We start from the raw sequence: 25,756 nt of genomic DNA, 5'->3' as shown, positions 1-25,756 counted from the left end.
CACTGTCCGCTCTTGTTTCTCACCAGGATAAAAAATTAATCAAAACGCTCTTCGACGTGCTGGCCCACCCACAGAACTACTACAAGTACACGGCTCGGGATTCCAACGAGATGCTCCCGCGATCCTTCATTCGCCTCATCAGCAGCAAAGTCTCAGCCTTCCTCCGGCCATACAAGTAGCCAGAAACGTCCACCGGCATCATCCTCTGACCGCCTCTATTACCAGCCTTCAGTCTCCTTCAGTCGACTTAGCACACGTCTTTATAAATCCAGTCATGGTTAGCGAACTCCACCCTGAACAGCTTTGAAAACAGCGCACTATGCAGATCTACATCTACAACGTCCGGCTTTTTACCCGTTTATTCTGATCAGTCATCTCCTCTAAGAACAACGCTATATATGTGTAGATAAGTTGAACCGTCTCCTCAAGTTGATAAATCGGGGAGGGTTTGTATGTTTGGTTCCTCTTTATGTGTCTGTCACCACTCTGTGTCCGTATTTTTGTGTTTGTTAGTTATTTGAACGTTTGTCTGTTTGTTTGTTTGTTTGTATGCTGTCGTTCTCAGTCCGACCTCTCGCGGTGATGTTTTGTTTGGTGTGAAAGGGCTGAAGTGTCCCGTACCACATAACTGCGTATGTGGAACCACAGTTTCGGCAAAAGAGGACGAGAGTTTTCTGTCGACAAAAGAAAGAAGCGCACTGAGAAAAGTGATGTGTAGAAACGACCGTATTACATCAGGGTTGGTTTGTCTGTCTGATTATATTGGCAGTAATTATGTGGAAGTACAGCACTGTGCAAAACTCAGACCCTTCATTTACTTAAATGTTCAGTCTGAACAGCCATTAAGTTCAAGTTGCTCACCTCTCAGTGTTAGAAAACTAAGAAGAAAACACATTTAACAGAAAACTGAATACATTATACTGTTTTCCAGTAATTCGTTTGTCCTTGATTACAGCTTCCATTCTTTTCAGGAGACTCGCTTTCAGTTCAGGGATGTTTTTCCACACCTCCAGAGTTCAGTCTTAGTAGTTGGTTGCAATTTCAACTTCTCACGATCCAAGTAATCCCAAACACATTCAGTGATGTTGAGGTCTGGACTCTGGGGTGGTCAGTCCATCGTTCAGCTGTGATTGACGTGTCCGTCTCTTGTTCTCAGTGAGGTTCTTCTCGAACAGCTACACGTCCTTTTAGATCCACGGCGCTGAGTGGTCTTCTCACAGTGGAAGAAGGGACGGAAACACCTGTGGATGTTTTCAGATCTGAAGCAGCTTGATGTTCTCCTCTCTCTCAAAGATGAAAGCTTTAAGTGCTGTTTATCTGATGGGGGCTTTTTTGGTGGTGCTCCAGGTGGTTGTTAGGAATCTCACTTTCTCTGTAATCATTGCTTTTAATCGTTTTTTGAACTGCAGTTTTGTAAACTCCTGTTTTTGTCAATGATCTTCTTCTAATGTTCTCCTTCCTTATGCAAGTGGATTCATCTCCTTAGAAACATGTTCTGAAAAGTGAATAACTTGTACCCAGTGGCTGTTTCGACTGGAAGCTACATCAATGAAGGGTGGTCTCTGACTTTTCCACAGATCTGACAAAATCCAAATGAATGCATCACTTTTCTCAGCGTGTCTGACGAGGCGTGTGGAAGCTTAGTAAAATGTGAGGTGTGCTTTAAAATTGACTTAATATTTTCTCTTCCGTTTCTCAGAAAAAAAAAACCCTGTGAGTACCAGTTTTTCATATATCCATCCAGTAGCCTTGACATGCTCTCGCCAATTTAGGCCTTTTTTACTTCATATCATACGTTCCATAATGTTAGTCTTGTACTATTTCAGCTCTTAGAGCACCTTTAATCTTTACTGCCATGCTGTTAAAACAGTAAAAGTTTATGTTCTGTCTGTTCAGATTGTATTATTGTCGATTGCTTATTCGTTTATTGCCTTATATTCAAGTTAATTTAACGAGGCGTAGAAGACGTAGTGCATTTTATTTCGAGATTGAAAAGAAAAGAGTTATGAAACGAGTCACGGTCGATGTTAAGAAACAGTGTTTAGTGAACACGTGCGTCGGTGGAGGAACGAGGCGGATGTTTTGTTTTTGTTTTTGTTTTGCAGGACATGCGATTGCTGCTTCTTCAGAAATGTCACTTTAAACCTGCTACACTACATTCAAGTCCTTTGAACTTTCCTCTCGGGCTCGACCGATACAAACTTTTCGGGCTGAAAATACTGACGGTTAAAGGGTCCGTCTCTCACACTTTCCCCCCCACATGGGATGTTTGTGTGTCATAATTCATTTCTACATGACCATTTTTATCCCTCAGAGTTAATCAGGCTGTTTTAGTTACTGTGCCTTTAAGACTGATATATGTAAATATATCACTCCTGAAACACTCCTTATAACTTCATTGTGAGCGGGCGGAGATAAATGGTTGTAGGCTGATGTATGACGTCATAGAAACAACTCAAAAAAGCAGCAGTTTCTTTATATCGACTGTATGAACTAAGAAGCGAATGGTGTGTTTTGAAACGTTTACTAGGCGTAAAGAACCGATATTTAGAGTAAGTAACAAATCTGAAACCGAGACCGTGATGCAGTCGTCCAGTCTCGTGTTGCGCTTATGGAAGACCAAATCACGATAACTACCTCCAACTCCAACATGCTGGTGCAGCCTGTCTTTACATTACTAATGTAACAAAACTCATGTTTAATTTTAGAACTAACACTATGAAACAAGGAAGTCCTAAAATGATTCTACTTAAAAAAGGGAGAATGTTCAGTTTTCTATGATCTGGGTCCTTTAAACTGTGCTTCAGTGACTGATACGACGGTCACTAAAGCCCCCAATTTAAATAATAACACAAATAATGTGGCACTGGGGCTGAGCTTCCCAGAATTCTTTGCGGTTTTGGTTTCTGTTAATCACAGCAGTGCGACCATCTAAGATTGGAAGGTTGCAAGTTCAGATCCGGCTAACGCAGCAGGCTAATTTCATTTTATTCTGATTAAACTGCAGATCGTCAGTATCGGCCAATATTATTGGCCGACTGGTATATCGGTCGAGCCCTACTTTCCTCCCTTTAAAGGCAATTTCAAGGGACACTCCACCCAAAAATCTTTGACTTTTCTAATATCCTTTTATATAACTGTTTTTCTGTGATGTGCCGACAGTGTTTTAAACCGCTCTTTACTTTCCAACAGAAATATAATAAGAAGGCTTTGTTTTTGGTTTGCTTTAACGACCACAAATGGGCAGAGGATGACCAGTAGATCCTATTGGTTGAGATTGGAAAGAATGTAGTACTCGAAAAAACACTTTCATGGCATCTTTGACATGTAGCTGAGGAAAATAGACATTGGGAGGGGAAAGGATATTTCCACTTCCATTAATTCAAAATTCAGTTAACACAGGAATAAAACTTCAGCCAGTTACAAACGGTTCATGTTATAAACGCATTATGTGTGCCTTACGAATGTGTTTGCTATTGTGTTGTTCTGACAAAGTGTTACTGTTAAAAGGAAAAGTACAGAGAGAGTCTGAGAAAAAGGTCGCCCGGTTGATAAAAACAGGCGGCCCCCTTCTTACTTTCGTCTGTTTTTTTTTTCATTGTATATTGTAAATATTAATTAAACGTAGACTAATTTTGAGTCTGAGAGTTCCAGTCCCAAATAATGTTCTACCCTTGTATTAAGGGCAACATCAAAAACACCGACTCAGTTCATGTTTAAAGTACTGAGCTTTTATTTGACCCATATGTAAAAACATTACAATATGTAAAATATTACAATATTTTTTATATTTTGCCCCAGCCTCTCTTCCAAAGACCGCCCCTGTGCACCACCTTCACAAATGTGCAATGAATTTAGTGTTCAGTATTACTCAAGGCATTCCGCCGAAAGCAAAAAGCAAAAAAATAGTAACGAAAACAAAGGCCATATGGCAATGGCCTCGCCTTTATATGAAAACTGAAAGCAAATAAAAGCTCATTTTTCCCTTTTTTCCCCCTGACAGAGGCATTTTACCCGTTATTCATTTGCCACCCACCAAAAGTCACTATTATAAACGTAGAACTTGGTTGAATGTGATAAAAATGCTACATTGTTAGATTTACTTAACTCTGTTAGAACGAGCTGTATGTAACTTTCAACACTGTCATACTTACAAAATCCTTTTTTTCAATTTCATCTTACCGCTAATGTTCCTGCCTTTCGTTACAGAGCTGCTGGATCTAAAGGAAAAGGGATTTTTTTTTTTTATTTTCATAAGTCATTTGTGGAATAGAGGAAAGTTTTGGGAAAAGTCTGTGGCAAAGAAGGCGGTGTGTTCTCCTGTTGAATGTTCAGAAATGGAAATGCGAAAGCTACACCTTTAAATGCATGACTACATTTCATCGCTGTCGCTCTAAGACTTTCTGTAGAACGTTCAATACGCCACAGTGCAGTTCTGTTTTTGTCTCTGTTTGATTTTCTTTGAGAAACGACTTTGCCACAAGGTTTCATGGAGTGGGTAATGGTATTTGCACTTGAAAAATTGTTTATGCTCATGTAAAAAATGTCTGGATTTTGTATTGTCTTTTTAAAATGAAAGGAATTGGTGTTCGTACAAGCTGCCGTATGTCTCGTTTTTCTTTCTCTTGGCTCAGCTGAGCTCCCAAATAAGAAACTGGGACCTCTCAATGAACAGTTCTACACGAATCTACTGAATTTTGAGTTTAGAAAAAAACAAAACGAAGTTAGTGATGAAGCAAAATTCAGCCGTGAGCCACAATAATAGCTTTTATTATATATTTTTAGTTTTCTTTCGCCCCAAAACAGCAAAAATAAATAAATAAATAAATAAAAACAAAAACTGGCCAAAGATTTTCAGTGACTGAAATTTTGTTCATCTCTAAATGACTCATTTCATATTAAATATCATTACAACCTATATATAATATATAATCAAGACTGCCATAAACGTCTCAGATCCGTAACAGAGGTCAGACAGTTTCAAAAGTAAAGATTTTATATGAAAGTAGAAAAAGGAAAGCTTATATATTATGTTGATCTAACAGGTCCAGCTGTGTTCTCATTTCTGTCGTGGCCTTCGCACATTCCTGAAAAATATAAAACACAAAAATGTTTCTGGGCTTTTTCAGACGACATGGTTCACTTAGTTTTTAGCTTTAATGTCAAAAATACATCAATTACAGTAAATAAAACTAATGCAGGGCGTTTTCCTTCCTCAAAGGATGAAAGGCATCACTGATAATAAGATATGCTGTGAATACATGAAAATGTGCACATTTAATGATAAAAATGAGTATTTTTTATTTAATTTTCATTCACGTTGCTATTCAATTCCATCGTAATAGTTTGACAATCAATCTGTAATTTTGCATCAGTCGAATATTTAAGCCTTTAATCCTCACTTTATCGTGCTTGTTATAAAGCACCGTTCATTTATTTCAAAAGCAGGTAAATTTTTATCATTAAACAAAATGAGAGAAAACACAAAGAGCGACACTTACATAGGGACACATGTAGGAAGCGCTGGAGTCCACTCTCCATTTGGCCCGCAGCTGACCTCAGCAGAGCCTTGTATTCTCCACCCAAGGTTGCAGGTCAACGTCACTACATCTCTGTGTCTGTAACGAGCCTTAACTCCTAAAATCCTTCCTCCAGACTGCACATTAGGCTTTGGGCAGCTGATGTCTGAAAGGTCCAAATGAAGATGTAACAGCACTGAGCTTTAAAAATGTTTTACAAATGATCTCATAATAAATCTTTATGAAAACCAAATCTAGAAATTTTACAGCAGTTTCTATTTATTTGACAGAAATAGGATTTTTTTTTCTCAGAAAGTTTGTTTCCCAATATGTTAAATTCAGCAAATGAACTACAACTGTGCATTAAACTGTGCAGACGTGTGAGAGGACTGTTCCCTGTGTGTGTGTTCACTTATTTTAGCTTAGAAATCGATCAAACATTTATTTCAACTGTAGAATTTGCTCACAGGTGCCCAAACTTTTGCATACGACTGTATATACCATAATAAATATAAATCACACAGCAAAATGTACATATAGATGACAAATTAAATATTTCGAGTAAATAAAAAAGAATAAGTAATGCACTGTGACTGATAATGTTTTGACCAGTTATCTTCCTCTAAAATCTCATTATAACAACACTTTAGAAATTTGAGGTATTCAGGATTTTGTTATCATCTCATTCTGGATATTCTTCACATCATACCTTCATTCTGGATTCTAATGTTTTTATAACGGCTTCATTCTGGGTGTTAATAACGTCAATGTAATAATAATATTAACTGCAGTATATTTATTATTTATGATCTTCATTCTGGATATTTGTTTTATTCATAGAACGTCTGGATACAGAAGGGACAGATTAATACAGTCTTCATGGTCATTTCAGAATCACGTACAGCTCCACATTTTCAAGACATTATTCCTTTTTCCAGCGTCCTGCAAGTTACTTCACTTACACATTAGAACAATTTCCCACGTTTATAGAAAAAGAAAGTGTACACTTTTTATTAGTCTTAGTCTTCTGACTGCTGATCCCAAACTTCTGAAGGGTGTATCTGACACCTCCTGTGTGCTTTAAATGTCCCACACTGCTCTCTCAGCCCCGTTGCTCACCCTGGCACCGCGGAGGCGGCGGGCTCCAGGTGCCGCGCTCCGTGCAGTAAAGGTCCTCAGGTCCAATCAGCGAACCGGAGCGACATCTATAGGACACCACATGACCGTACTCCGCGTGTCCATCTGTAGTGTCAAATATCTCTGCGCCGGGCACTTCTGGGGGGCTGGGACACTTGACCACTGAACAAACACACAAACCCACTTCAGTAAATAACACACTCACCTGCAGGGCTGCGACCACCACTGTTTTCATAGCTGATTTGTTGGTCCTGTTCGACTCATATTAACCGATTCAGTACTGGCAGACATTAATCTGGCAATGTAATGAATTAAAAATACATGCACCTCCGCCCCCATGTTTAATTATAATAAGAATCTAGTTTAGTTAAGTTCAAGGACACATGTTTCTAGGAGGTTCTAAGTAGATGCCTGTTTGATCTGAAATTAGTCTGAAAAGTCAGGTGATTTTGTACACAGTGTATAAATTGTATACCTGAGTCTACAATATACACAAAAATATCAATCACCATCTCAGCAACTCAGCACTGATACCATCGTCACAGATGTTCAGGTCTATGAACTGCTGAGGTCAGAGGTTCAGGGGTGCTGAAGCAGCAAGGAGGCTCCACTGTGTGTAAACATACCTTCGCATACAGGTGTTCTGCCGTCCCAGCCTTCAGCTCTACAGTGTCTCACACCAAACCCGACCAAATGGTACCTACAAATCAACAAAGCCCAATGTAAAAAAAGAGGCAGAACAACATTCACATACGGCTTCTCACCAAAACATGGCAAGCATCAGAAGAGGAGGTTCATCCACAATGAGTGAGGATCAGTTCACGTGGGACTGATACAACTACGGCTACTGTGAACGGGACACAGAAATATTGACAGATACAACTTAAACACTGTAACTGGCTGATTGAACTAAATAAACAGGTCATTGCGGACGTTAAAAATAAATTGTTCTGTAAAGAAGATTTGAACTTTTAATCAAAAACCAAAGGTTCTTTATCCAAATTGGTTGCCGCTACTGGAGATAATGACAAAAATCCAATTATAACATCTAAAAATTTGACTTTTGTTTGTAGGAACTATATTTTAGCATGTAAGATTTCATTTGTCATTGCCAAGTTTCAGGCCCTTTTCTAATTCATGATAATTACAGTAATAATTGTTCCTAACAAATTAAAAATGAACTTTTTTTTAGCAATTAAAAATGAAATTAACATGCTGAAATTTTAATTATGATAGCAAGCTGTTTTAGATTTTAATTTCCTATTATTTTCCTGATCTTACCATCACTGTAAATCTGACAGTGCGTTTTATGAATCTGGCCCGATGTGTTATCTATAATTACGCTCAAATACGGTGTGCATTCACTTTCCTACCTCACTGCATTCACTCCTTCCTCCTATCTGCCTTATTTAAAGATACAGGTAAGTTGTTTTTTATAATTAAATACATCCTCCTAGTTTCCGAAATTAACCCCTTAAATGGCCGGTGCCCGCATCGGGCCCAAAGTTTAATTAGACACTTCTATAACCCAAGAATAGCTCAAGCAGAACGCACTGAAGTCCCTGAAGTTACTGACCTTAGTATGTAGTAAGCTACAAGCCTTAGTATGTAATCGGCCTGGGAGTTTAAGAGGTTAAAGAAAGCTCTCAGATGAACGATTAGAAATATGTTTAATTTACAGTTTTATCCATTTAGCTACATTAACTGCCTCTCATTGAGGTCTCGCTTATGGGCATCTGTTAGGGTTCTGCAGTCAGATTTCTAGTGGGAGAAATGAGAAGCCATGCTTGTTCCTTCATCTTAAACCAGCTCCGGCTTCACCCAGTTCTCTACACTGTGAGTGAGACATTCGGATGGGATAATAAAGCTTTGATTGACTGTACTTGACATGTAATGCCTGTTTTGAAGAGCCTATCAGGGACATTGAACCTGAATCATTTTTGTCAGCCATGGTTTTGTTAGAGATCCAAATAACTCACATTTATGCTTTTATTGGCAAGAAAACAAGTTGATGATAAGCAAAATGCTAAATATCGGATCTGATTATCAACCAGGCCGATAATCGGTCGACCCCTAGTCTGTAGTAATACTACGTGGTTGAGGAACCTTACCCTTCAAAACACTCAGCAGTAGCGGTGTCACCAAAAGACACGCCGGTGTACTGAAAACGGCCGTTTGCGATCTCTCCAGCAGACCCGCAGGATTTTCCTTGAAGAAAGTTAATAATATAGTGAAATATAATTAATACGCAGAAAGAAAACACATATTTCATCATCACTCTGGAACAGAGTTGCACAAAGCAAAATACCCCACTGCAATGACAATCACAGGCAATTCCAATGTTTTTCTAAGTGAAAAAGAAGTTTAACACATTCTTTACGAGGAACTTAAATGTGAAACTTGTCGACTTTTGCACGTCTGTTAATCGTTACAATATGCCTTTCGAAATAAATACACACTGCCATTAACACCATTAACCTTTTTAACGAAACGCACTTCGTCATATTCTTCATAACTTTCATATTTCATAAGCTACACTCAAGAAGTGGGTGTCATAACTGCCTTCTTTCCAGTTAAATATAAGGGTGATGTCATTTTAAACCCTTATAATTAAAGAAGCTGAACTCATTTTTTTTCTACTGAAAGTCGACCCATTTTTTCACAAATCTGAGCTATAAACTGAATCTCAGGCGGCGCCTCATCCGTGAAATACAGTGAATGTAAAAATGATAAAAACTGTATGAGAGTGTCTAAGATTTTTGGCTTTCGGCAGTAACTTGTAAGCATACAGCAATATGTTTATGATCATAAAACACATTCTGTTCATTTTAGAGAAGCTTTTACAAAAAAAAAAACCTAAACTTTATTTTTCATGCAGTTACTGATTTATTCGCCTTACCATTTAAGCATAAGAGTTTAAAGACTGGCCTGTATTATTTTAACCAAAATTACTTTTGGCGGATGGCCTTTTCATCAAAACACCCACATGAGCTGTGACTGGTCAAGATGCTCATAGCACACAGTAAAAAGACTAGTCTGAGGGCTCATTCGCATACACCATGTTTCTTGTGATATCACGGTTGCAAAGGACATCACCACAATACCAATTACCAGATGATGTACTGCGCAGCCATGATGTGGACGTATCTTGTGCGCTTGTTCAATAATGTGACCAAGTGTTTCAAAACTTACTCTCACATCTGATCTCTAAAGGCGTCCAGCGGCCTTTCTTACAGCGAATGGCCAAGCTTCCTCCAGCCCAGCGGTATCCAGGGTTACAGCTGAACCGCACGTAAACATCCGGCTCGTACTCTCCCTCACTGAGGTATCCCTGTCTGGGCATTGCGTCAGGGTGGTGTGGCAATCGGCCACACTTTCCTGCAGGACACTTTATTTAGTGTTGCACTGATGGCAATTACAAGGGAATTCCACCAATTTTTCTAAATGTCTGTGTAATTATTAAGATGTAAATCAAAGACATTCCGAGTGGTTTGGTGGGTCAGAATTCTTCACAGTGGTGGTGACAGAAACATTTTGGCCTAAAACATATTTTTTCAAATTGATTTCTGGTGAAGAGGTACCTGCAAGGCGCTGCAAGGCAAAACAGTTACCAAGAAAACTTATTTTTTCAGATTTATGACCACTTTACAATCATAAACATTCCACATATAAACTCAGAAGACATGCAGATTCACTGGTGTTTTTGGGTAGTAAATAAAGAGGCTGTACAGTATCTGTGTTGTAGATATGAACGCTTTGCTCCTATCACCACCACTGTAAACAGTACAGGTATCAAGAACAGAGATTATTGATATCATAAAACAATTTAGGCTGTTGAGTGATGCGCCAGTAGATCTTAATAAATCATTCAAAAATCAAGTTATACTGTAATTTTGGGATCATAAAGCAGAGAATGGTTTTCCCAAACAAACAGAATCACTGGGTGATCAGAGATTTACAGCCCTGAAGCCTATAAACATTGACAACATGACAACATACTAAATGTGGATAGGGTTAGGGCCCTACTACAGAATTAGCATAAAAGCATAAACTCTGGACAGTCCTGAGGCTAGAAACAAGATGAACTGGTCAAATTACCTGTGGCCGAAAGGCATTCTGGCAGAGCCTGCCATTGACCATTTGGTCCACATGTGATTTGTGGTGAGCCAATCAGATTGAAGCTCTCCTGACAGACGATGGTCACTCGTTCTCCAACTCTGTAATCTCTACCTTCCTGCATCCTGCTGTTGGCCACAGTAGGGCGTGGACATCTGACCGCTGGCACACAGAGAGAAGCAAGAGCAAAGTGTTTATTTTGTATTATTGATTATTATTGAAACCAGTACAACACATCACACAACTGATGTTTTACAATTTTGCTATGATCATATTGTCACAAATGCTCCAGTCAAAGAAATGCGCTTTGTTACAGGAGGGAAGAGGCTACACTGTGGGTCTCCAGGATCACTGAATCAGGTTGAGAATATCAGCAAACGTACCTTCACATACAGGCACGCTGCCATCCCAGCCTCCAGCCCCACAGCGTCTCACACCAACCCCGACCAAGCGGTACCTAAAAATCAACAAAATGCAATGTCGAAAAATGAGGCAGAATAATATTCATGTAGGGCATCTCGTGAAAACATGATTTGGCATTGGTGAAAGGGGTTCACCCAGAAGGCGTAGAACAGCACTATTCAGAGGTTTTCCAGTCATATGTGTGAGAAGTAAAGGACTTCATATCAATTCATCAACATGTCAGTTTACATGAGACTAATACGAGCTGATCAGCTCGCCAACCATTCAGCTCATCAGCGGTGATAGTGACCTACGGCCCAAAACCTGTTTGCTGAATAAAAACGGAAAGATACTGCTAAGTTTTATTTGATTTTAAATTGAAAACATACTTCAACTTTCCTAACAAACAAAGTCCTGCACAATTGGTCTGAAGCAAGTTTAATACATAGTCTTTTGCCATTGAGCCCCATTCACCTCCATTCATTTAGGACTCTCTAACACTTTGCAGGCAGGTTTATGATATAATAGGAGAAATAAGAAGAGGCCGGAGACTCCTTTTAGACTGGCTCTAGTTTTAACCAATTCATCACGCTGTGGGTGGGATATTGAGACAGGGTACTGAAGTTTTGATGGGCTGTTCTTCATATGCAATACTTATTTTGACAAATTCGAGGCTGCTGGCAGGACTTTGAGCCAGAACCATTTCTGACAGCCATGGTTGCTATCAGACATGTCATAACTCACATTTAATCTCTGTACTGGTTAAGTTTATAAGTTAAAATTCAGATTCTGATGAATGGAAAATATCGGGTCCGATTATCAACCAGGCCGATAATCGGTCAACTCCCAGTCTGTAATAATACTGTATGTTTGTAGAACCATACCCTTCAAAACACTCTGCTGTAGCGGTATCACCAGAAGACACGCCAGTGTACTGAAAACGTCCGTTTGCGATCTCTCCAGCACTCCCGCAGTTTATCTCTTCAAAAAAAGATGGTAAAAAGTAATTAATACATAGAAAGAATCCACATACATCATCAACAGCTGCACATATTCTCAGCACTGCAGTCACACGGATGTGGTGGTGGTGTGTTAGTGTGTGTTGTGCTGGTATGAGTGGACCAGACACAGCAGTGCTGCTGGAGTTTTAAATACCTCAGTGTAACTACTGGACTGAGTGGACATATCGTCTCCACGATAACCGTGCGTCAATACTTACCCTCACATCTCATCTCTAGTGGAGTCCAGTGGCCGTTCTCACAGCGAATGGCAGAGCTTCCTCCAGTCCAGCGGGTTCCAGGATTACACTCGAACTGTACGTAAGCATCAGGCTCGTACTCTCCCTCACGGGGGTAATCCTGCCTGGGCATCGCGTTAGGGTGGTCTGGCAACCGGCCACACTTTCCTGCAGGACATTTTAATTAGAGTTGCATTGATGGCACTTAAGGGGAAATTCCAACAGTTTTTCTAAATATCTTTTCTAATCACAGTAATGCAATAATATTGCATCATATCAACTCAACTTATTAATAATTTTATCAATAGATTACACTCTAGATAGAAATTGGATCACAGTGTAGCTCACCTAAATGCTTCTTGTCTGATTCACAGGTGGGCACAGCTGGTGCCCAGGAGGCGTTAACTGCACAGGTTATGAACTCTGCCCCTTTTAGCTGGAAACCCTTGTCACAGTAGATCTTCACAGTCGTGTTGAACCTCAAACGACCACAATTTGTTCCACCGTTGGGTATAACCAATTTCTCACATTTAATCTCTACAAAGGAGCAAACAACACATTTATAGACACTGCACGTTGATCAATTAGGCGGTTTTCACACCTTGTTTGGGTGCTAAAGTCAACATTAGAGTTTTGGTTTGTATGACACGGGCAGATTTACTAACGTTTTTTCATCGTGAACAGCTCTTTAGCGCCTATGATGCGACGAATGGGGCGGAGCTACTCTCGCGCTTCTGCTTCTTTGAATATGCATTTATAAGGCTACGTTCACATTACCGGGTTGAAGTGGCACGAATCTGATTTATCAGGGCTGTGTGGACAAACAAATCTGATCTTTTCAAATCAAAGACCTGAGTCACTTTTATATGTGGTCTTAGATCGGATACGTATCCGATTTATGGCCATGTGACCTTAATGTGATACTCGGATCGGAATTCTTGTGCTTTTTTTTCCACTGCGTGTGCGCCATCCTTCAGCGCTATCACGGCAGCAGCGCTGAACAAAGATAAAGCCTGTAAACGGTGGAAAAGCAGCTCATCTCACCTTTTCTGCCTTCATCTCGCTCTAATAATGAAGCTGAAAGCTGATCGTAATTAATTACCATCTCAGCGAAGCTCGTTCTGCTCGTTAGTTTGTCCTGATGTGGGTCGTTTCAGGACGCCGGTTCGTTCACATTAATGACAGATTTAAATCACTACCCTAAACCAGTGTGAACCATAATGTCAGAGAGATCGGATATGAGCAAAAGTGGGATTTGATCAATGAGGCTTGTAATGACGTAGCTAAAGGGTGTTCCTTTCAAGGCGCAGAACTCTGGGAGATTACTATGATGAAGCACTTGCAGTGATTTACCAAGTTTGAAGGTAAATACTGATCCTTCAACTTTTCTAACAAAGTCCTGCACAAATGGTTTGAAACAAGTTTAATACATAGTCTTTTGCCATTGAGCCCCATTTATCCCCATTCACTTAGGAATGAATTCTAATGTGATTCACTGGTGCCTGTTTGGTCTCAGAGCTTAAATAGCTGCTGGTTTGGTTTCCTCTTTGCGAGGTACTGCCCTTCACTGGACTACTGAGCAGTTTTCTACTGGTGTCTGGATTAAGGTTTTGAACCCTTTGACTGTATTTTGGATTTTGGTCTTTTGTCTTTTGCTCTGGTTGCCTGTACGTTTTGTATGTTTTTGTCTTGTTTGGTTTTTGGATTCTGATTTTGGATTTGCCCTGAGACTGTCTTTCTATCTGACACCTCTCTCAATAAACAGACTTTTGTTTTTAAGATCCGTGAGTGTCTACTTGTGTTTGTGCAGCGTTACAGCAAGTAATAAAATTATGCAATAATACTCAGACTGAACAAACTGGTATCAATGCATCATTCCATACGGTTAAATAATACTTTCTGACTTTACACCCACTAGAACTTCTTGTTTTCCTTGTGTTCCTAACTATTCAGTGTATTTGTATCTTTGAGACAGTCATGGGCCATTTTTTAATGCTGATCATCTGGGGCTGGATGTGTTTTTTGAATATAAAATATTTAAAATATATTTATTTTAAATATTTAAATATTTAATATTTAAATTTATATAAATATTTATTTCGTTTTTTAATCAATAAGGCAACACTAGATTGCCTGTTTTAGGAAGTTCTTCTTTATAGTGGATCTAATATCATTGCGATCTGCTGTTTGGTGTGAGCTTGACTTTATGTGGAAGTTCAGTTCAGTTTGTCATTCTTTAAGGCAAAGGGAAGTCCCCTTACGACAAGACAAGAGGTTCGGGCAAGAAATGATGTTTCGGAGACCCCTTTTAGACTGGCTCTAGTTTCAACCACTGAGACAGGGTACTGGAGTTTCGATTGGCTGTTCTTGATATGTAATACATATTTCAACAAATGCAGTAAGGCTATGGGCAGGACACTGAGCCAGAACCATTTCTGGCAGCCATGGTTGCTATCAGACATGTCATAACTCACATTTAAGCTCTGTATTCGTTTATAAGTTCAAATTCCGATTCTGATGACTGGCAAAATGCAAAATATCGGATCCGATTATCAACCTTGATTTATTTGCTACAATCAGTCCAAAGTACTGTTGTTTTCAGTGAGGGTCAGGGACCCCGGATATAAGGCAAAATTAAGCTTCTAAGATAAGAGAGTGATGCTTTCAGCTCTTGAGATGCAAATGCACTAGAATACAAGCATTTGATGGTTTGGATTATAAAAATAAATGAACAGACAACATTTTTAATTAGAAACAGTCATTTAGGGATTTGTTTGTCAGGATTTTAGGATCTGTTTCCATCCCTGATTACTTCAGCCTCGTAGCGCCACATGAAGAAGCAAATTTCAGACACCGAATGTGTCTCAGCTGAGTGACTATATTTAGGGATATAGGGAACGGTGTACATTTGATTTATTGTCATAAAAGCCTCAGCAATTACTCCCTCTGAGAGCCTATAAAACAAACAGAACATCAATATCCGAGTTGCCCCGGTTCTCAGGACTTACGATCACATTTCAGTTTAGGTTCCCAGCCGTTCTTCGAGTGACACTTGGCAATTGTGATGTTGCGTCTCGGCCGGTGCCCCACATTACAGGAGAGGGATAAAGACTCTCCAGGCTTGTACTCTTTCTTTGTCCCATTCGTCTCACCATTGTTTATATCAGGGAGCGGACAGCTTTTAGGACTTCCTAAGAGATAATGAGTTATGAACACAGGATCATAATATCATAATAGAAGCGGGAATCTGGGTACAAGACGTCAAAACACGCCACATCAGGTGGTTCAGGGCTACAGATAAGCAAAGACCAAATGATCTGCACAAATGAAAGTAGAGGCTGCAGATCCACTGAAGGCCACTGCAGCCTTGAATTAATGTATACTCAAGTCGCAACAGTGAACAAAAGCTGTCTTGTTTTGGTGAAAGGTTTGTGCTCCTGCAGCATTTCTTACTAAAATAAGGGCGTAAAACTATTTTAAAAATTTCCACATAATTTAGTGGATAAGATTCAAAGCCATTCAGAGAGGTGTGGTGTGAAAAGCTCTGGTCTAGAGAAACTGACTGAGTCAGAATGGTTCTCAGTGGTGGTGATAGGAACGTCTGAAGACAGAAATAACATGAAATGGTCTCAAAACTACGGACCCATTTTAACCCACCGGTGCAGTGAAACACCACACACACACTGGGGCAGTGAGCACACTTGCCCAGAGTGGTGGGCAGCCTTATCCATGGCACCCAGGCAGCAGTTGGGGACTAGGTGCTTTGCCCAAGGGCACTTCAGCCACGTACTATTAGCTAAGGGGTTTGAACCGACGACCTTCGAGTCACAGGACTGCTTCCCTAACCTCCAGCCCTTCTAGTGTATCCTTTAAACTGCTCTCATGATGACTAGAGGGTAAATTGTGCTTTTTTTACCATCATTAACATTACAATGAAAATTTATAAAACACGTCTAGTCCACTGGTGATTTCGGACAGTAAATACTTGTGTTCTAGATACTGTGACCCGTGGTTTCTATCATAAGCATCGAAAAAAGAAACATGAGTGGGATGTTTCTCTACAATGAACCACTTCACATCAAACCACTCTGGATGGCTTTGTTTACATCATAACAATTGAATTATGTAGAATTTTTTACAAAAATTGCAGCTGCTCAAGAGCATCCCATTCTATTGGTCAGTGCATTTCTACAGATGATATACAAGCTGTGTGCAATTGAACACTTGTGTCAGCAGGGGGTGCATTTTAAAGGAGCTGAATTTACTAAGAGGACACTTCTGGACAAACAGTGTCCGCACTGCATTAAATCACTGCAGCGTGTCTCAGAACAGCCAGCAGAGGGAGCTGCTGAACTTGTTTTGCAGCCTTTGCGCCACATCACAGACTACAAATCCAATGACCTTAACTCTGGAGTCTCAAGGCCGTGTCTTGTCCTTAAAAGACGACGGCTGTGAAAAAACACCACGGAAACTGTATCATGTTGCCTGTAGAGAGAGTGCAGATGCTGCTAGTTGAAGGATTTTATCACTCACAAAGATGGCTTTCCAACTTTTTTGAGCATAAAACTCGTCTTACCTCTTATGCAAGAAGGAATGGTTCCGTTCCATCCATTATCGAGACATTCCCGAACAGGCTCTCCTTGCAGGACATAGCTGGAAATAGCAATAGAATAAAAATGAGCTGTAAAGAACAGAAACTATTTCTGTGTCTTTAACATTCACCCTAAAATATCAACATAAGCACCGAGAGCCTAAAACGAGGCCACAAATATGAATATCCTAAAATAAGACCGTAAAAAGGGCTCACATCACAGAAAAATACATTTCCCTCTTTTTTATGAAGTTAAAGAGCTTTATTCAGCATGTAAACACTGTTTAAATTTAGAAAGGTACTAGAGAGAAAAAAGGGACAAAAATCTCTCAACACGTTTTGGCTTTTATTTTTATATTTGGCAACACGGAGGCTTTTATTTAATGACAATTAAAGCTGCTTGTTTTACATTCATTGTTTTTGTGGTGCCACAAAACACAACACATTTCTGTCTAGCCATCTGTTTAGCCTACAACAGTTTAGCCCTGCCCACTCACAAACATCTTTCAGTACATTCTAAGAAGAATTTCAGTCTGTGCTACTTTCTGAATGACTCACAATACAGGGCTTCCAATCAGAACAGAGCTCATTTACATGTGTCAGGCTTAAAGGCACAGCACCAAAAGCAGCCTGTTTAATTCTGAGGAGTAAAGGGAGGTTGGAGACCAGTGTACGGCATTTGGCAGACGCTCTTATCCAGAGCGACTAACAATTTGATCTTTTTTTTTTAATACAGGTAGGCGAAGGTGGTGTTAGGAGTCTTGCCCAAGGACTCTTATTGGTATAGTGTAGGGTGTTTACCCAGGTGGGGATTGAACCCCAGTCTACAGGGCAGAGGTGTTAACCACTACACTAACCAACCCCATGAATAATACGAGTTATTACTGGTGTTCCAATAGAAATGTGTTCAAAAGACCAGAAACTCTTACTATAGCCTAAAAAGTATAAGCTGTTAGTGGCCTTAGAATAAAAAACTGTTGGAAAGAACAAAATCTATAAAAACTGTAAACATTAAAATCAGAACAGAAATGATGATATATGTTGAATTACAGCCTAAAAAAATGAAAGGCTAGTTTCCCAGACCCAGATTAACCCAGATTAAGGCTAATCTCAGTCTAAAAAGACTCTCCAATGGTGATCCATTGCGAGTTAGTCTAAGACCAGGCTTAATCCATGTCCGGGAAACCATGCCTAACACTGTAAACATTCCTGTACTGAAGTATATAGGCCACTAAACCAGATGGCTTCTCTAAACTGCTAAAACTTGCATTCTGAGCAATGTAATTAAAAATGCACTATACCAGTCAACAGCTACACGAGTGTGTAGGAGCAGACCGAGGACATTTCCGAGCGAACGCGCCCAGGACGGAATTATTTTTGCCAGCCAGCCCCGGAAAGCTGCTGGGTGGGACTGTAGCTATTAACTCTGGTGCTCTCATGAAAACACTGCCACCAAATGAACAACTCGAAAGAGATCTCAGCCTCTCTGAAGGGGACAGTCAGCTGACTGACCGGTGTAAAGCTGACTGACTGTCCCCTTGGGCCACTGCAGATCCAAGCAAGTGCTCGAGAGTGAAACACTGGCCCAGAGAGCAGGAAAACAGGATGTGCCTGTTTACCTCAGCCTGGTCGAATCTCACTGTATGACTGCGTAATTTAATTTCTTCCATCAATCTGATAAAGCGGAGTCATTCCATTACCCATCATCACACTCTGCGTAGGCTTTGTCCCCGAACAAGTTCCCTTTCTGAACATATCGCCCGTTCTGTATTTCTCCAGCCGAGCCACACTGCTTCCCTGAGAGAGAAGAGACACCGTCAAGACACTGAGCATGTACTGTTAGTACTAAGTACTATGTATTAAGCAAAAGAGCAGCGTCATTATGATTTAATGCTCTTCTTCATAGACAGAATAATAAACCTGAATAAGACCAAATACAACTTGTGTAGTTTATATAATAAATGAAACTGAATGATACAAATCTGCTTGAAATATTACTGCAATAATAGAATATTACAACAGAAAGACATTACAGTAGACAGACAGACGACAGATTAACAAGAATGGAATATACATTTATTTATGTATGATGTATTTAAAATATTCATAAAACAGGTCCCCTTAGCAGGTGCTATATCACTGAATGAGAAGATATATATTGTTTTATACTACACTTTCTCACATAATACTTTACACTTACAGTACAATATTTTAAAGAATATAAAACTAAATATATTTGCTCATTACAATTTTCTTGGTTTGTCATCTACAAACTAATGAAGTTAAATGTTTAAATGGAAATTCCACTAATTTTTGAAAATGCTTACACCAGCGGCTGAGATGGAAACGTAAAGTCATTCGGTATGATGTATAATTTCGATGTGAAATTAGTTATAATCTAATAACTGGTCTGGCTGATCAATACTTTGATCATAATAATTGTTACATTGGGTGAGCTGCTGATGAAATTGAACAGATCTATACCATGTCGGGGGCGTATAGGAGAAATTTGGAACCTAAATTTGTTGCTCACAAGATATCAGCTATTTGTTTCAGAAGATATGAAGGTCTTGTCATTTTTTATTATATCTATAATTATTTGCCTTTATTCTAATGAAATAATGTGTTTTTTTTTACATTATTTTGCACAACCACGTAGACTGCCAAGAAAAACTATTTTAAACAATATGCTTCGTTGCCTAAGACTACGTGTTTATGTGTGTATATATGATTACATACATATATAAAGCTATAACTGGGCCTTCCGTGGGCTGGAGGTTAGGGAACCAGCCTGGTTTGATCCCCAGAGCCGACAGTAGATGACTGAGGTGTCCCTGAGCAAGACACCTAACCCCCAACTGCTCCCTGGGCGCTGTGGATAGGGCTGCCCACCGCTCCGGGCAAGTGTGCTCACTGCCCCCTAGTGTGTATGTGGTGTTTCACTTAATGGATGGGTTAAATGTGGAGGTGAAAATTTCGAAGAAGGGTCACTTTAATCCCATCTTAACTGTACAAATGAGGCCAAATTTTACTACGCAACACCCTGTGAACGTTCTCGTGTCTTACAAGTTTTACATGTAATGTTGATGTTAAATATTGATCAATCAGAAAAAATAAAAGTTTTAAAAGTACTGTTTTTTATAAAAACCAAAACTATGACTTTCCCTTACAATGCACTGCAAGTTTTTACTCTCAAAATGATCATAAAAACATGTAATAACTTTCAGAGGCATTAAACTCAGATGTCTGGTTCCCATCAGCACCATTGTGAACAATTCTGTCTCTGTAAGTTTCTCTGGAACACCCAACTGCTCTCAATTACCCTTCAGCAATAAAATGCTGCATCAGCACAAACTGAAGGACAGCAACTGTGTCAATGTAACATTTTACTCAACAGACTCAAAGCTGCCCTTGTTTTTCAGTGCAGAGTTCCCGGGGTTTGTTCTCCTCCAGGATCAGAAAGGTTTCTTACTTGTGCATTTCATGGTGAGAGGCTCCCACTGTCCGTTCCTGCAGAAGGACACTCTGTTGCCCGCAGTCTGTCTGTGACCCACCGAGCACTTATACGCCACCCTGTCTCCATTCTTAAACTCTGACAGCTGAGCGTACCTCTCATCCAGCCTCTTATCTGGATACGACACTGGACGGCCACACTGACCGGAGCCTTGAGACGCTGTAAGAGACGAGAGAATGAAGAAGCCAGATTAAAACCCGCGGGACGTAGTTTCCCGTCCTTAATGTCCATCTCCATGGTTGCTTGGTTAGCAGCAGAAGTGTTATTTCACAAAGTACATTTCCACAAAACACCGAGTAGAAGTACAACAGTGTAAAACAAAACGATAAAGCTTCAAAGTCAAAGACCAATCAACCAATCAACCAATCAACCAATCACAAAGCAGAGCCCTGTCGACAACGACTCACAATGAAGCTGAACCAAAGAGGAGATCAATAAACAATAACGCCTAAAACAACTGAACGCTTTCCTCACAAAAACACGCTCTGAGCCAAAAGGTGCCACAAAGTGTTCCTCTGTTGCCACAGAAGAACCACCTTTGGTTCCATTAAGAACCATGTCTGAAAAACAGATGTGTGAGCTTTTTAAAGGTATATAATACAAAGGTTCCATACCGTTCTAAGTTCTCTGTAGAACCTTTAATTTGGGTCTTTAAGCTGTAAAGTGTTCCTCACACTCACAGGTGGTTCTCTCCAAAAAAGCATACACTGAAGGTTTTAGGAAACCAAAAGTTATTGTCCTAAAGTTCTCATTACGTAAAGAACCCCTTTGGGCTGTTCCACAAATTTGGGCATTTCCACAAGATATAATTATTAATTTTGTTCATGTCAACAAGTTTTTTGCCCTCCATAGTTTCAATTACACAGTATACATAATTCAATGTATGCATTGCTCTGATGGGGAAAAAAGCAGATTTTCCAAATTCCAGTCCATTTTTATATTTTCGTACAAAATAACACTGAGAATTTAAGCCCCATCACGCTGAAGCTGTGACAGAGTGGAGCTTCGCAGGCCAAACTGTCTGTATCACTCCCTGTTATGAAGCTTTTTAAAAGGCATTTTTCTAACAGTGAATCAAACTGAACTTTCCTGACTGGCCTGTGAATAATGTGAGAAAATAAGAAATAAATGTGTGCTTGGTTAGTGGACATGTTATGCTTGACCCTATGAAGGATGAAGAAAAGAATAAATAATCAAAGTTGAATAAAAGCACAAATGACCAGCTTTTGAATTGGGCTGCTCTGAAGCTCGTGGTTGGTCAGTGTAGTGGTTAACACCTCTGCCTTCTACACTGTAGACTGGGGTTCAATCCCCACCTGGGCAAACACCCTACACTATACCAATAAGAGTCCTTGGGCAAGACTCCCAACACCACCTCGGCCTCCCTGTGTAAAATGATCAAACTGTAAGTCGCTCCGGAGAAGAGCGACAGCCAAATGCTGTAAGATGTAAGTGTGGTGTTAATGAGGGGGCAGAAACACACGGGGGTCATATTTGGACTATACACTGATACTTTTCATAACTGTAATTCTGGTATCGTGATAAATGAGCTCTTCTGAGTAAATCATGGATGTCGTCAGTACTTAAAGAACACGGACACTGAGCTGCTGCAGTTTAACACTGAACACAGTGAAAATCTCACTGAGCTGCTGCAGTTTAACACTGAACACAGTGAAAATCTCACTGAGCTGCTGCAGTTTAACACTGAACACAGTGAAAATCTCACTGAGCCGCTGCAGTTTAACACTGAACACAGTGAAAATCTCACTGAGCCGCTGCAGTTTAACACTGAACACAGTGAAAATCTCACTGAGCTGCTGCAGTTTAACACTGAACACAGTGAAAATCTCACTGAGCCGCTGCAGTTTAACACTGAACACAGTGAAAATCTCACTGAGCCGCTGCAGTTTAACACTGAACACAGTGAAAATCTGACTGAGCTGCTGCAGTTTAACACTGAACACAGTGAAAATCTCACTGAGCTGCTGCAGTTTAACACTGAACACAGTGAAAATCTCACTGAGCCGCTGCAGTTTAACACTGAACACAGTGAACATCTCACTGAGCTGCTGCAGTTTAACACTGAACACAGTGAACATCTCACTGAGCTGCTGCAGTTTAACACCCGTACATCAGAGTAAAGGAGGATGTCTCATCGCTGCTGTCAGACACTGTGAGACGATGGAGAGCTCAGAGCTCGCTGTCGATCCCTGGAGAAGCTTACAGAAGCCTGGTCTTCAGGGCTGCTGGCTCAGCAGGAGCTCCGCAAACACAGCCACGCTACTCACCCGCTAACTGCGCTGACAGCAGCAGCACTGAAGTCCACAGGATCTTCGCCATTCGCCTCAGTCGGTTGAAGACAGACTCCAGAGGAGCGAGCAGGTCGCTGCAGTCTCACTCCGGCGGGTGTTAGTTTGAGGTGGTAACCTGGTTCTGATCGTGGTCTGATGAAGCTCCCTCTCGGACCCTCTCCTACTGCTCCTTCTTCCTGAGCTCGACGCTCACAACAGCTCCAAAAACACCAAGAACACACCCGTATTCCGCCGAATCCCGCCCACGGACGGAAAACGGGTGGGGAAACCGGAGAGCGGTAAGGCCGCCACCGCGTCACCGATGGCCACAAATAAAGGCGCTTAAGTGGTTTACCGCACACGCGATTAGGGTGACTCGCTGCGCCCCGACGAGCAGCTCAGCCCAAATGCTGGCGGTGCTGACGGGAAATGAGCGTGACCGGCGACCGACCAGTCCGCCGGACGTGCAAGCGGCGTCGTGTTAACTGTCCTCTGTTAGCCACGTTAGCATGTTTGGGCGTAATTTACTGGTTTAACCGCCGATGTGAAACTCGGCCGGTTCGAGTTGTGAATTCCACTTGATGGAAAAAGGTTCAGTTAAAACGAGCCGTCGGAGCAGCGCCGTTAGCCTCAACGTGTAGCCCTCGGTGCTCCGCGGTCTGTCTGGCGGTTTTAGGCGACCTGCTCCTGTGGTGCCCATTAAACACACCCAGCCTCGAGTGGCTTTTTCACCGCTTTCATAAAACTGCGGCCAGCACAAAATATGATAAATACACGAAGTTATAGAAAATGGTCTAAGTTAATAATAATAACGTACATAAACAGTCACTCGGCAAGAGAGCAGCTCCTTCCCAACGGCCGCGGACCGTTGACTGAGGAGGGCGCCGGGTCGCCCGTCAGTGTATGATGCCGTCATTTCATCAACGTTTTGTCATATAATTATGAAGATATGATAACTCAGCACCGCTAACGCAAAACCCTTCGCTTTATCAGTAACTATTGGTCACCAAATCACCACCGCAATCTTCTGCCAGTCTAGCGGTTCTCGCGCTGGGGCCGAATCCCAAACGGTTCCCTGCTCCCTGCCTAGTGCACTACATAGGAATTTAAATACTGTCTCCTGCGCCCTAACAGTGTGTGATACAGCTAAAAACAGTCACTTGGGATTCATCTACATTCATACTCGACGAACAATGCACTAGTTTGCTGTAGACGCAAGATTTCCAAACCTTACATAGCGGAGTATTTAGGGAGTTCAGGGACGTTTGAGACCCGTCTGGGTTTGATCTCACTTCTGACTGAAATATGGATGTTTGAAGCGTGTAAGCCGTTCAAGTGCCATTTTTAAGGCTTTTTTTATTGTCATTTTACAGTAAATTTCATCGCAACTACTTAAGCCCTTATATTAATTTAGGAGCTGGTGTCTAGGTAGCATGTTTGCTAACTGTTAGCCTGTTCGCTAGCAAGCCAGCCTAGTTCTAGTTAAGAAAATAAGAAGTCAGCTCTTCAGTTTAAACAGAACCGGGTTCTTCCTTCATCACTACGCTCCGCGGGCCATGCCAGCAGTTAAAGATTACATTAACAGTACAGTCGTAGCCTAACCGACAGGTAGCTGGAATATATTGTGGATTTTTCCAAAGGCTTGGAAGAGTTGGGCAGATTTTCTCAACCTGTGGGCCGCGAAGCTCCCTTTAGTGGTCCGCCGGCCTGTATTCAGTTTGAACTGGGCCAGTGACGTCACTCATGCAAACATAACTGGAAAAAAGATTTACTTAATAATCAAAAATGTAAGAAATAAGCATTTTCAAATGATATAGCTTAATGCTTCGCCAGTTTGGATTTGGCCCATTTTATCAGGAGTGCACATTACAATCAGATTTCTCAAAGAAACGTTTTGCATCACTAAGCAACTGCTAAAGTTATAAAACTAAACAAAGTCTGAGCCGCTGTTCAATCCCCGTACATTCTCCTCTCATACAGATTACGAAACGGGGGTACGTGATATACATTTATTTGTACTTGGCTCTCGTAAGGAAGAACGTATATTCCACAGTATGGTTCAGTGGGCTGAGGCCCTGGCTGAATATCAAGTGTCCCCTTTGAATGGTTGCTAGGATTTTATTAACCCCATGTGAGGCAGCTCGACCAGAGAGACAGAGAGACAGAGTCCCTTTAGTCTCCTAAAATAGAGAGGCAAGAAAGAAAGAAAAGCTGGTGCATCATATGGATGGAAAGGAATATTATCCTGTTGCTCTTCCTCAACACAAGTTGTCATACATTTAAAGGGGAATTCCACATTTCTTGTTTTATGTTTCAGCTTAGTTTAGTCATTGAGATGTAAACAAATCATTCAATTTCAAATTTGATGTGAAAAAAAAATGATGTGAAATGGTTCAAGAGAGGTGATAGGAACCAGGGGTATATAGTACTAGGCAAAACAATGAGTGAACCTGTATGTGCCTTTATATGTCATTTTATTAATGGTAAACTTATGGAAGCCCATTCCTGACAAGTAGCATCATGTCAATATATATAACTGATTTGAAAAAATACTTTTTTCCCAAAAATGTGACTTATTACTACTCCTATTATTATTACGTACTATATTGAAATTTAATATGCATTTTTATATTAAGATGAAAGTTTGCCATACTGCTGCCATAAACAGGAAAAGAAAAGAGAAAAGGGGGAATCTTTCTCTGCGGCCAGGTTGCCATGGGCTTCCACGTAAAACGAGTAAATCCCTAAATATATGGTTTCTGGAGACATATTTTGCCTTACAACAGCTTACATGTATCTCTTTGCTGCGAATATATTTTAAAAATACATTTTAGGCAGAGATCATATCACAAAAACTATCAAAAATATAAAAAATGTTTGTTATCAGGCCACATATTCACAACCATGGGGTTCAAACTCTTCAGACGTTTACATCTCAACCGTGTCATT

General features: G+C 40.5%; 2 protein-coding genes across 3 annotated transcripts in view; one reads left to right on the top strand and one right to left on the bottom strand.

Annotated features, from left to right (window-relative positions):
- scube3 (signal peptide, CUB domain, EGF-like 3) overlaps positions 1–4,594 on the top strand; it is a 164,174-nt gene extending 159,580 nt beyond the window's left edge. For both annotated transcript variants that reach the window (XM_037541305.1, XM_017717911.2), the window contains one exon: positions 27–4,594. In XM_037541305.1, coding sequence (XP_037397202.1) covers positions 27–179 — 153 coding nt within the window. In that variant the 3' untranslated portion in view covers positions 180–4,594. The remainder of the gene's footprint in view (positions 1–26) is intronic.
- si:ch73-217n20.1 (C4b-binding protein alpha chain) lies at positions 3,710–23,178 on the bottom strand. Its single transcript, XM_017717910.2, has 16 exons — positions 22,805–23,178; positions 20,475–20,675; positions 18,703–18,799; positions 16,988–17,064; positions 15,420–15,602; positions 12,760–12,948; positions 12,394–12,579; positions 12,059–12,155; positions 11,156–11,229; positions 10,755–10,934; positions 9,849–10,034; positions 8,768–8,864; positions 7,283–7,356; positions 6,639–6,818; positions 5,502–5,685; positions 3,710–5,087 (listed from the first exon to the last, which is right to left on the bottom strand). Exons 1-16 carry the CDS (start codon positions 22,854–22,856, stop codon positions 5,060–5,062), a joined length of 2,085 nt encoding a protein of 694 aa, XP_017573399.2. The 5' UTR covers positions 22,857–23,178; the 3' UTR covers positions 3,710–5,059.
- Between the last annotated feature and the right edge of the window lie 2,578 nt (positions 23,179–25,756).

Source organism: Pygocentrus nattereri, chromosome 9 (genome assembly GCF_015220715.1).
Source record: "Pygocentrus nattereri isolate fPygNat1 chromosome 9, fPygNat1.pri, whole genome shotgun sequence".
Taxonomy (NCBI): domain Eukaryota; kingdom Metazoa; phylum Chordata; class Actinopteri; order Characiformes; family Serrasalmidae; genus Pygocentrus; species Pygocentrus nattereri.
The sequence above is the reverse complement of the archived record's forward strand: the minus strand, read 5'-3'. Positions and strand labels throughout refer to the sequence as shown.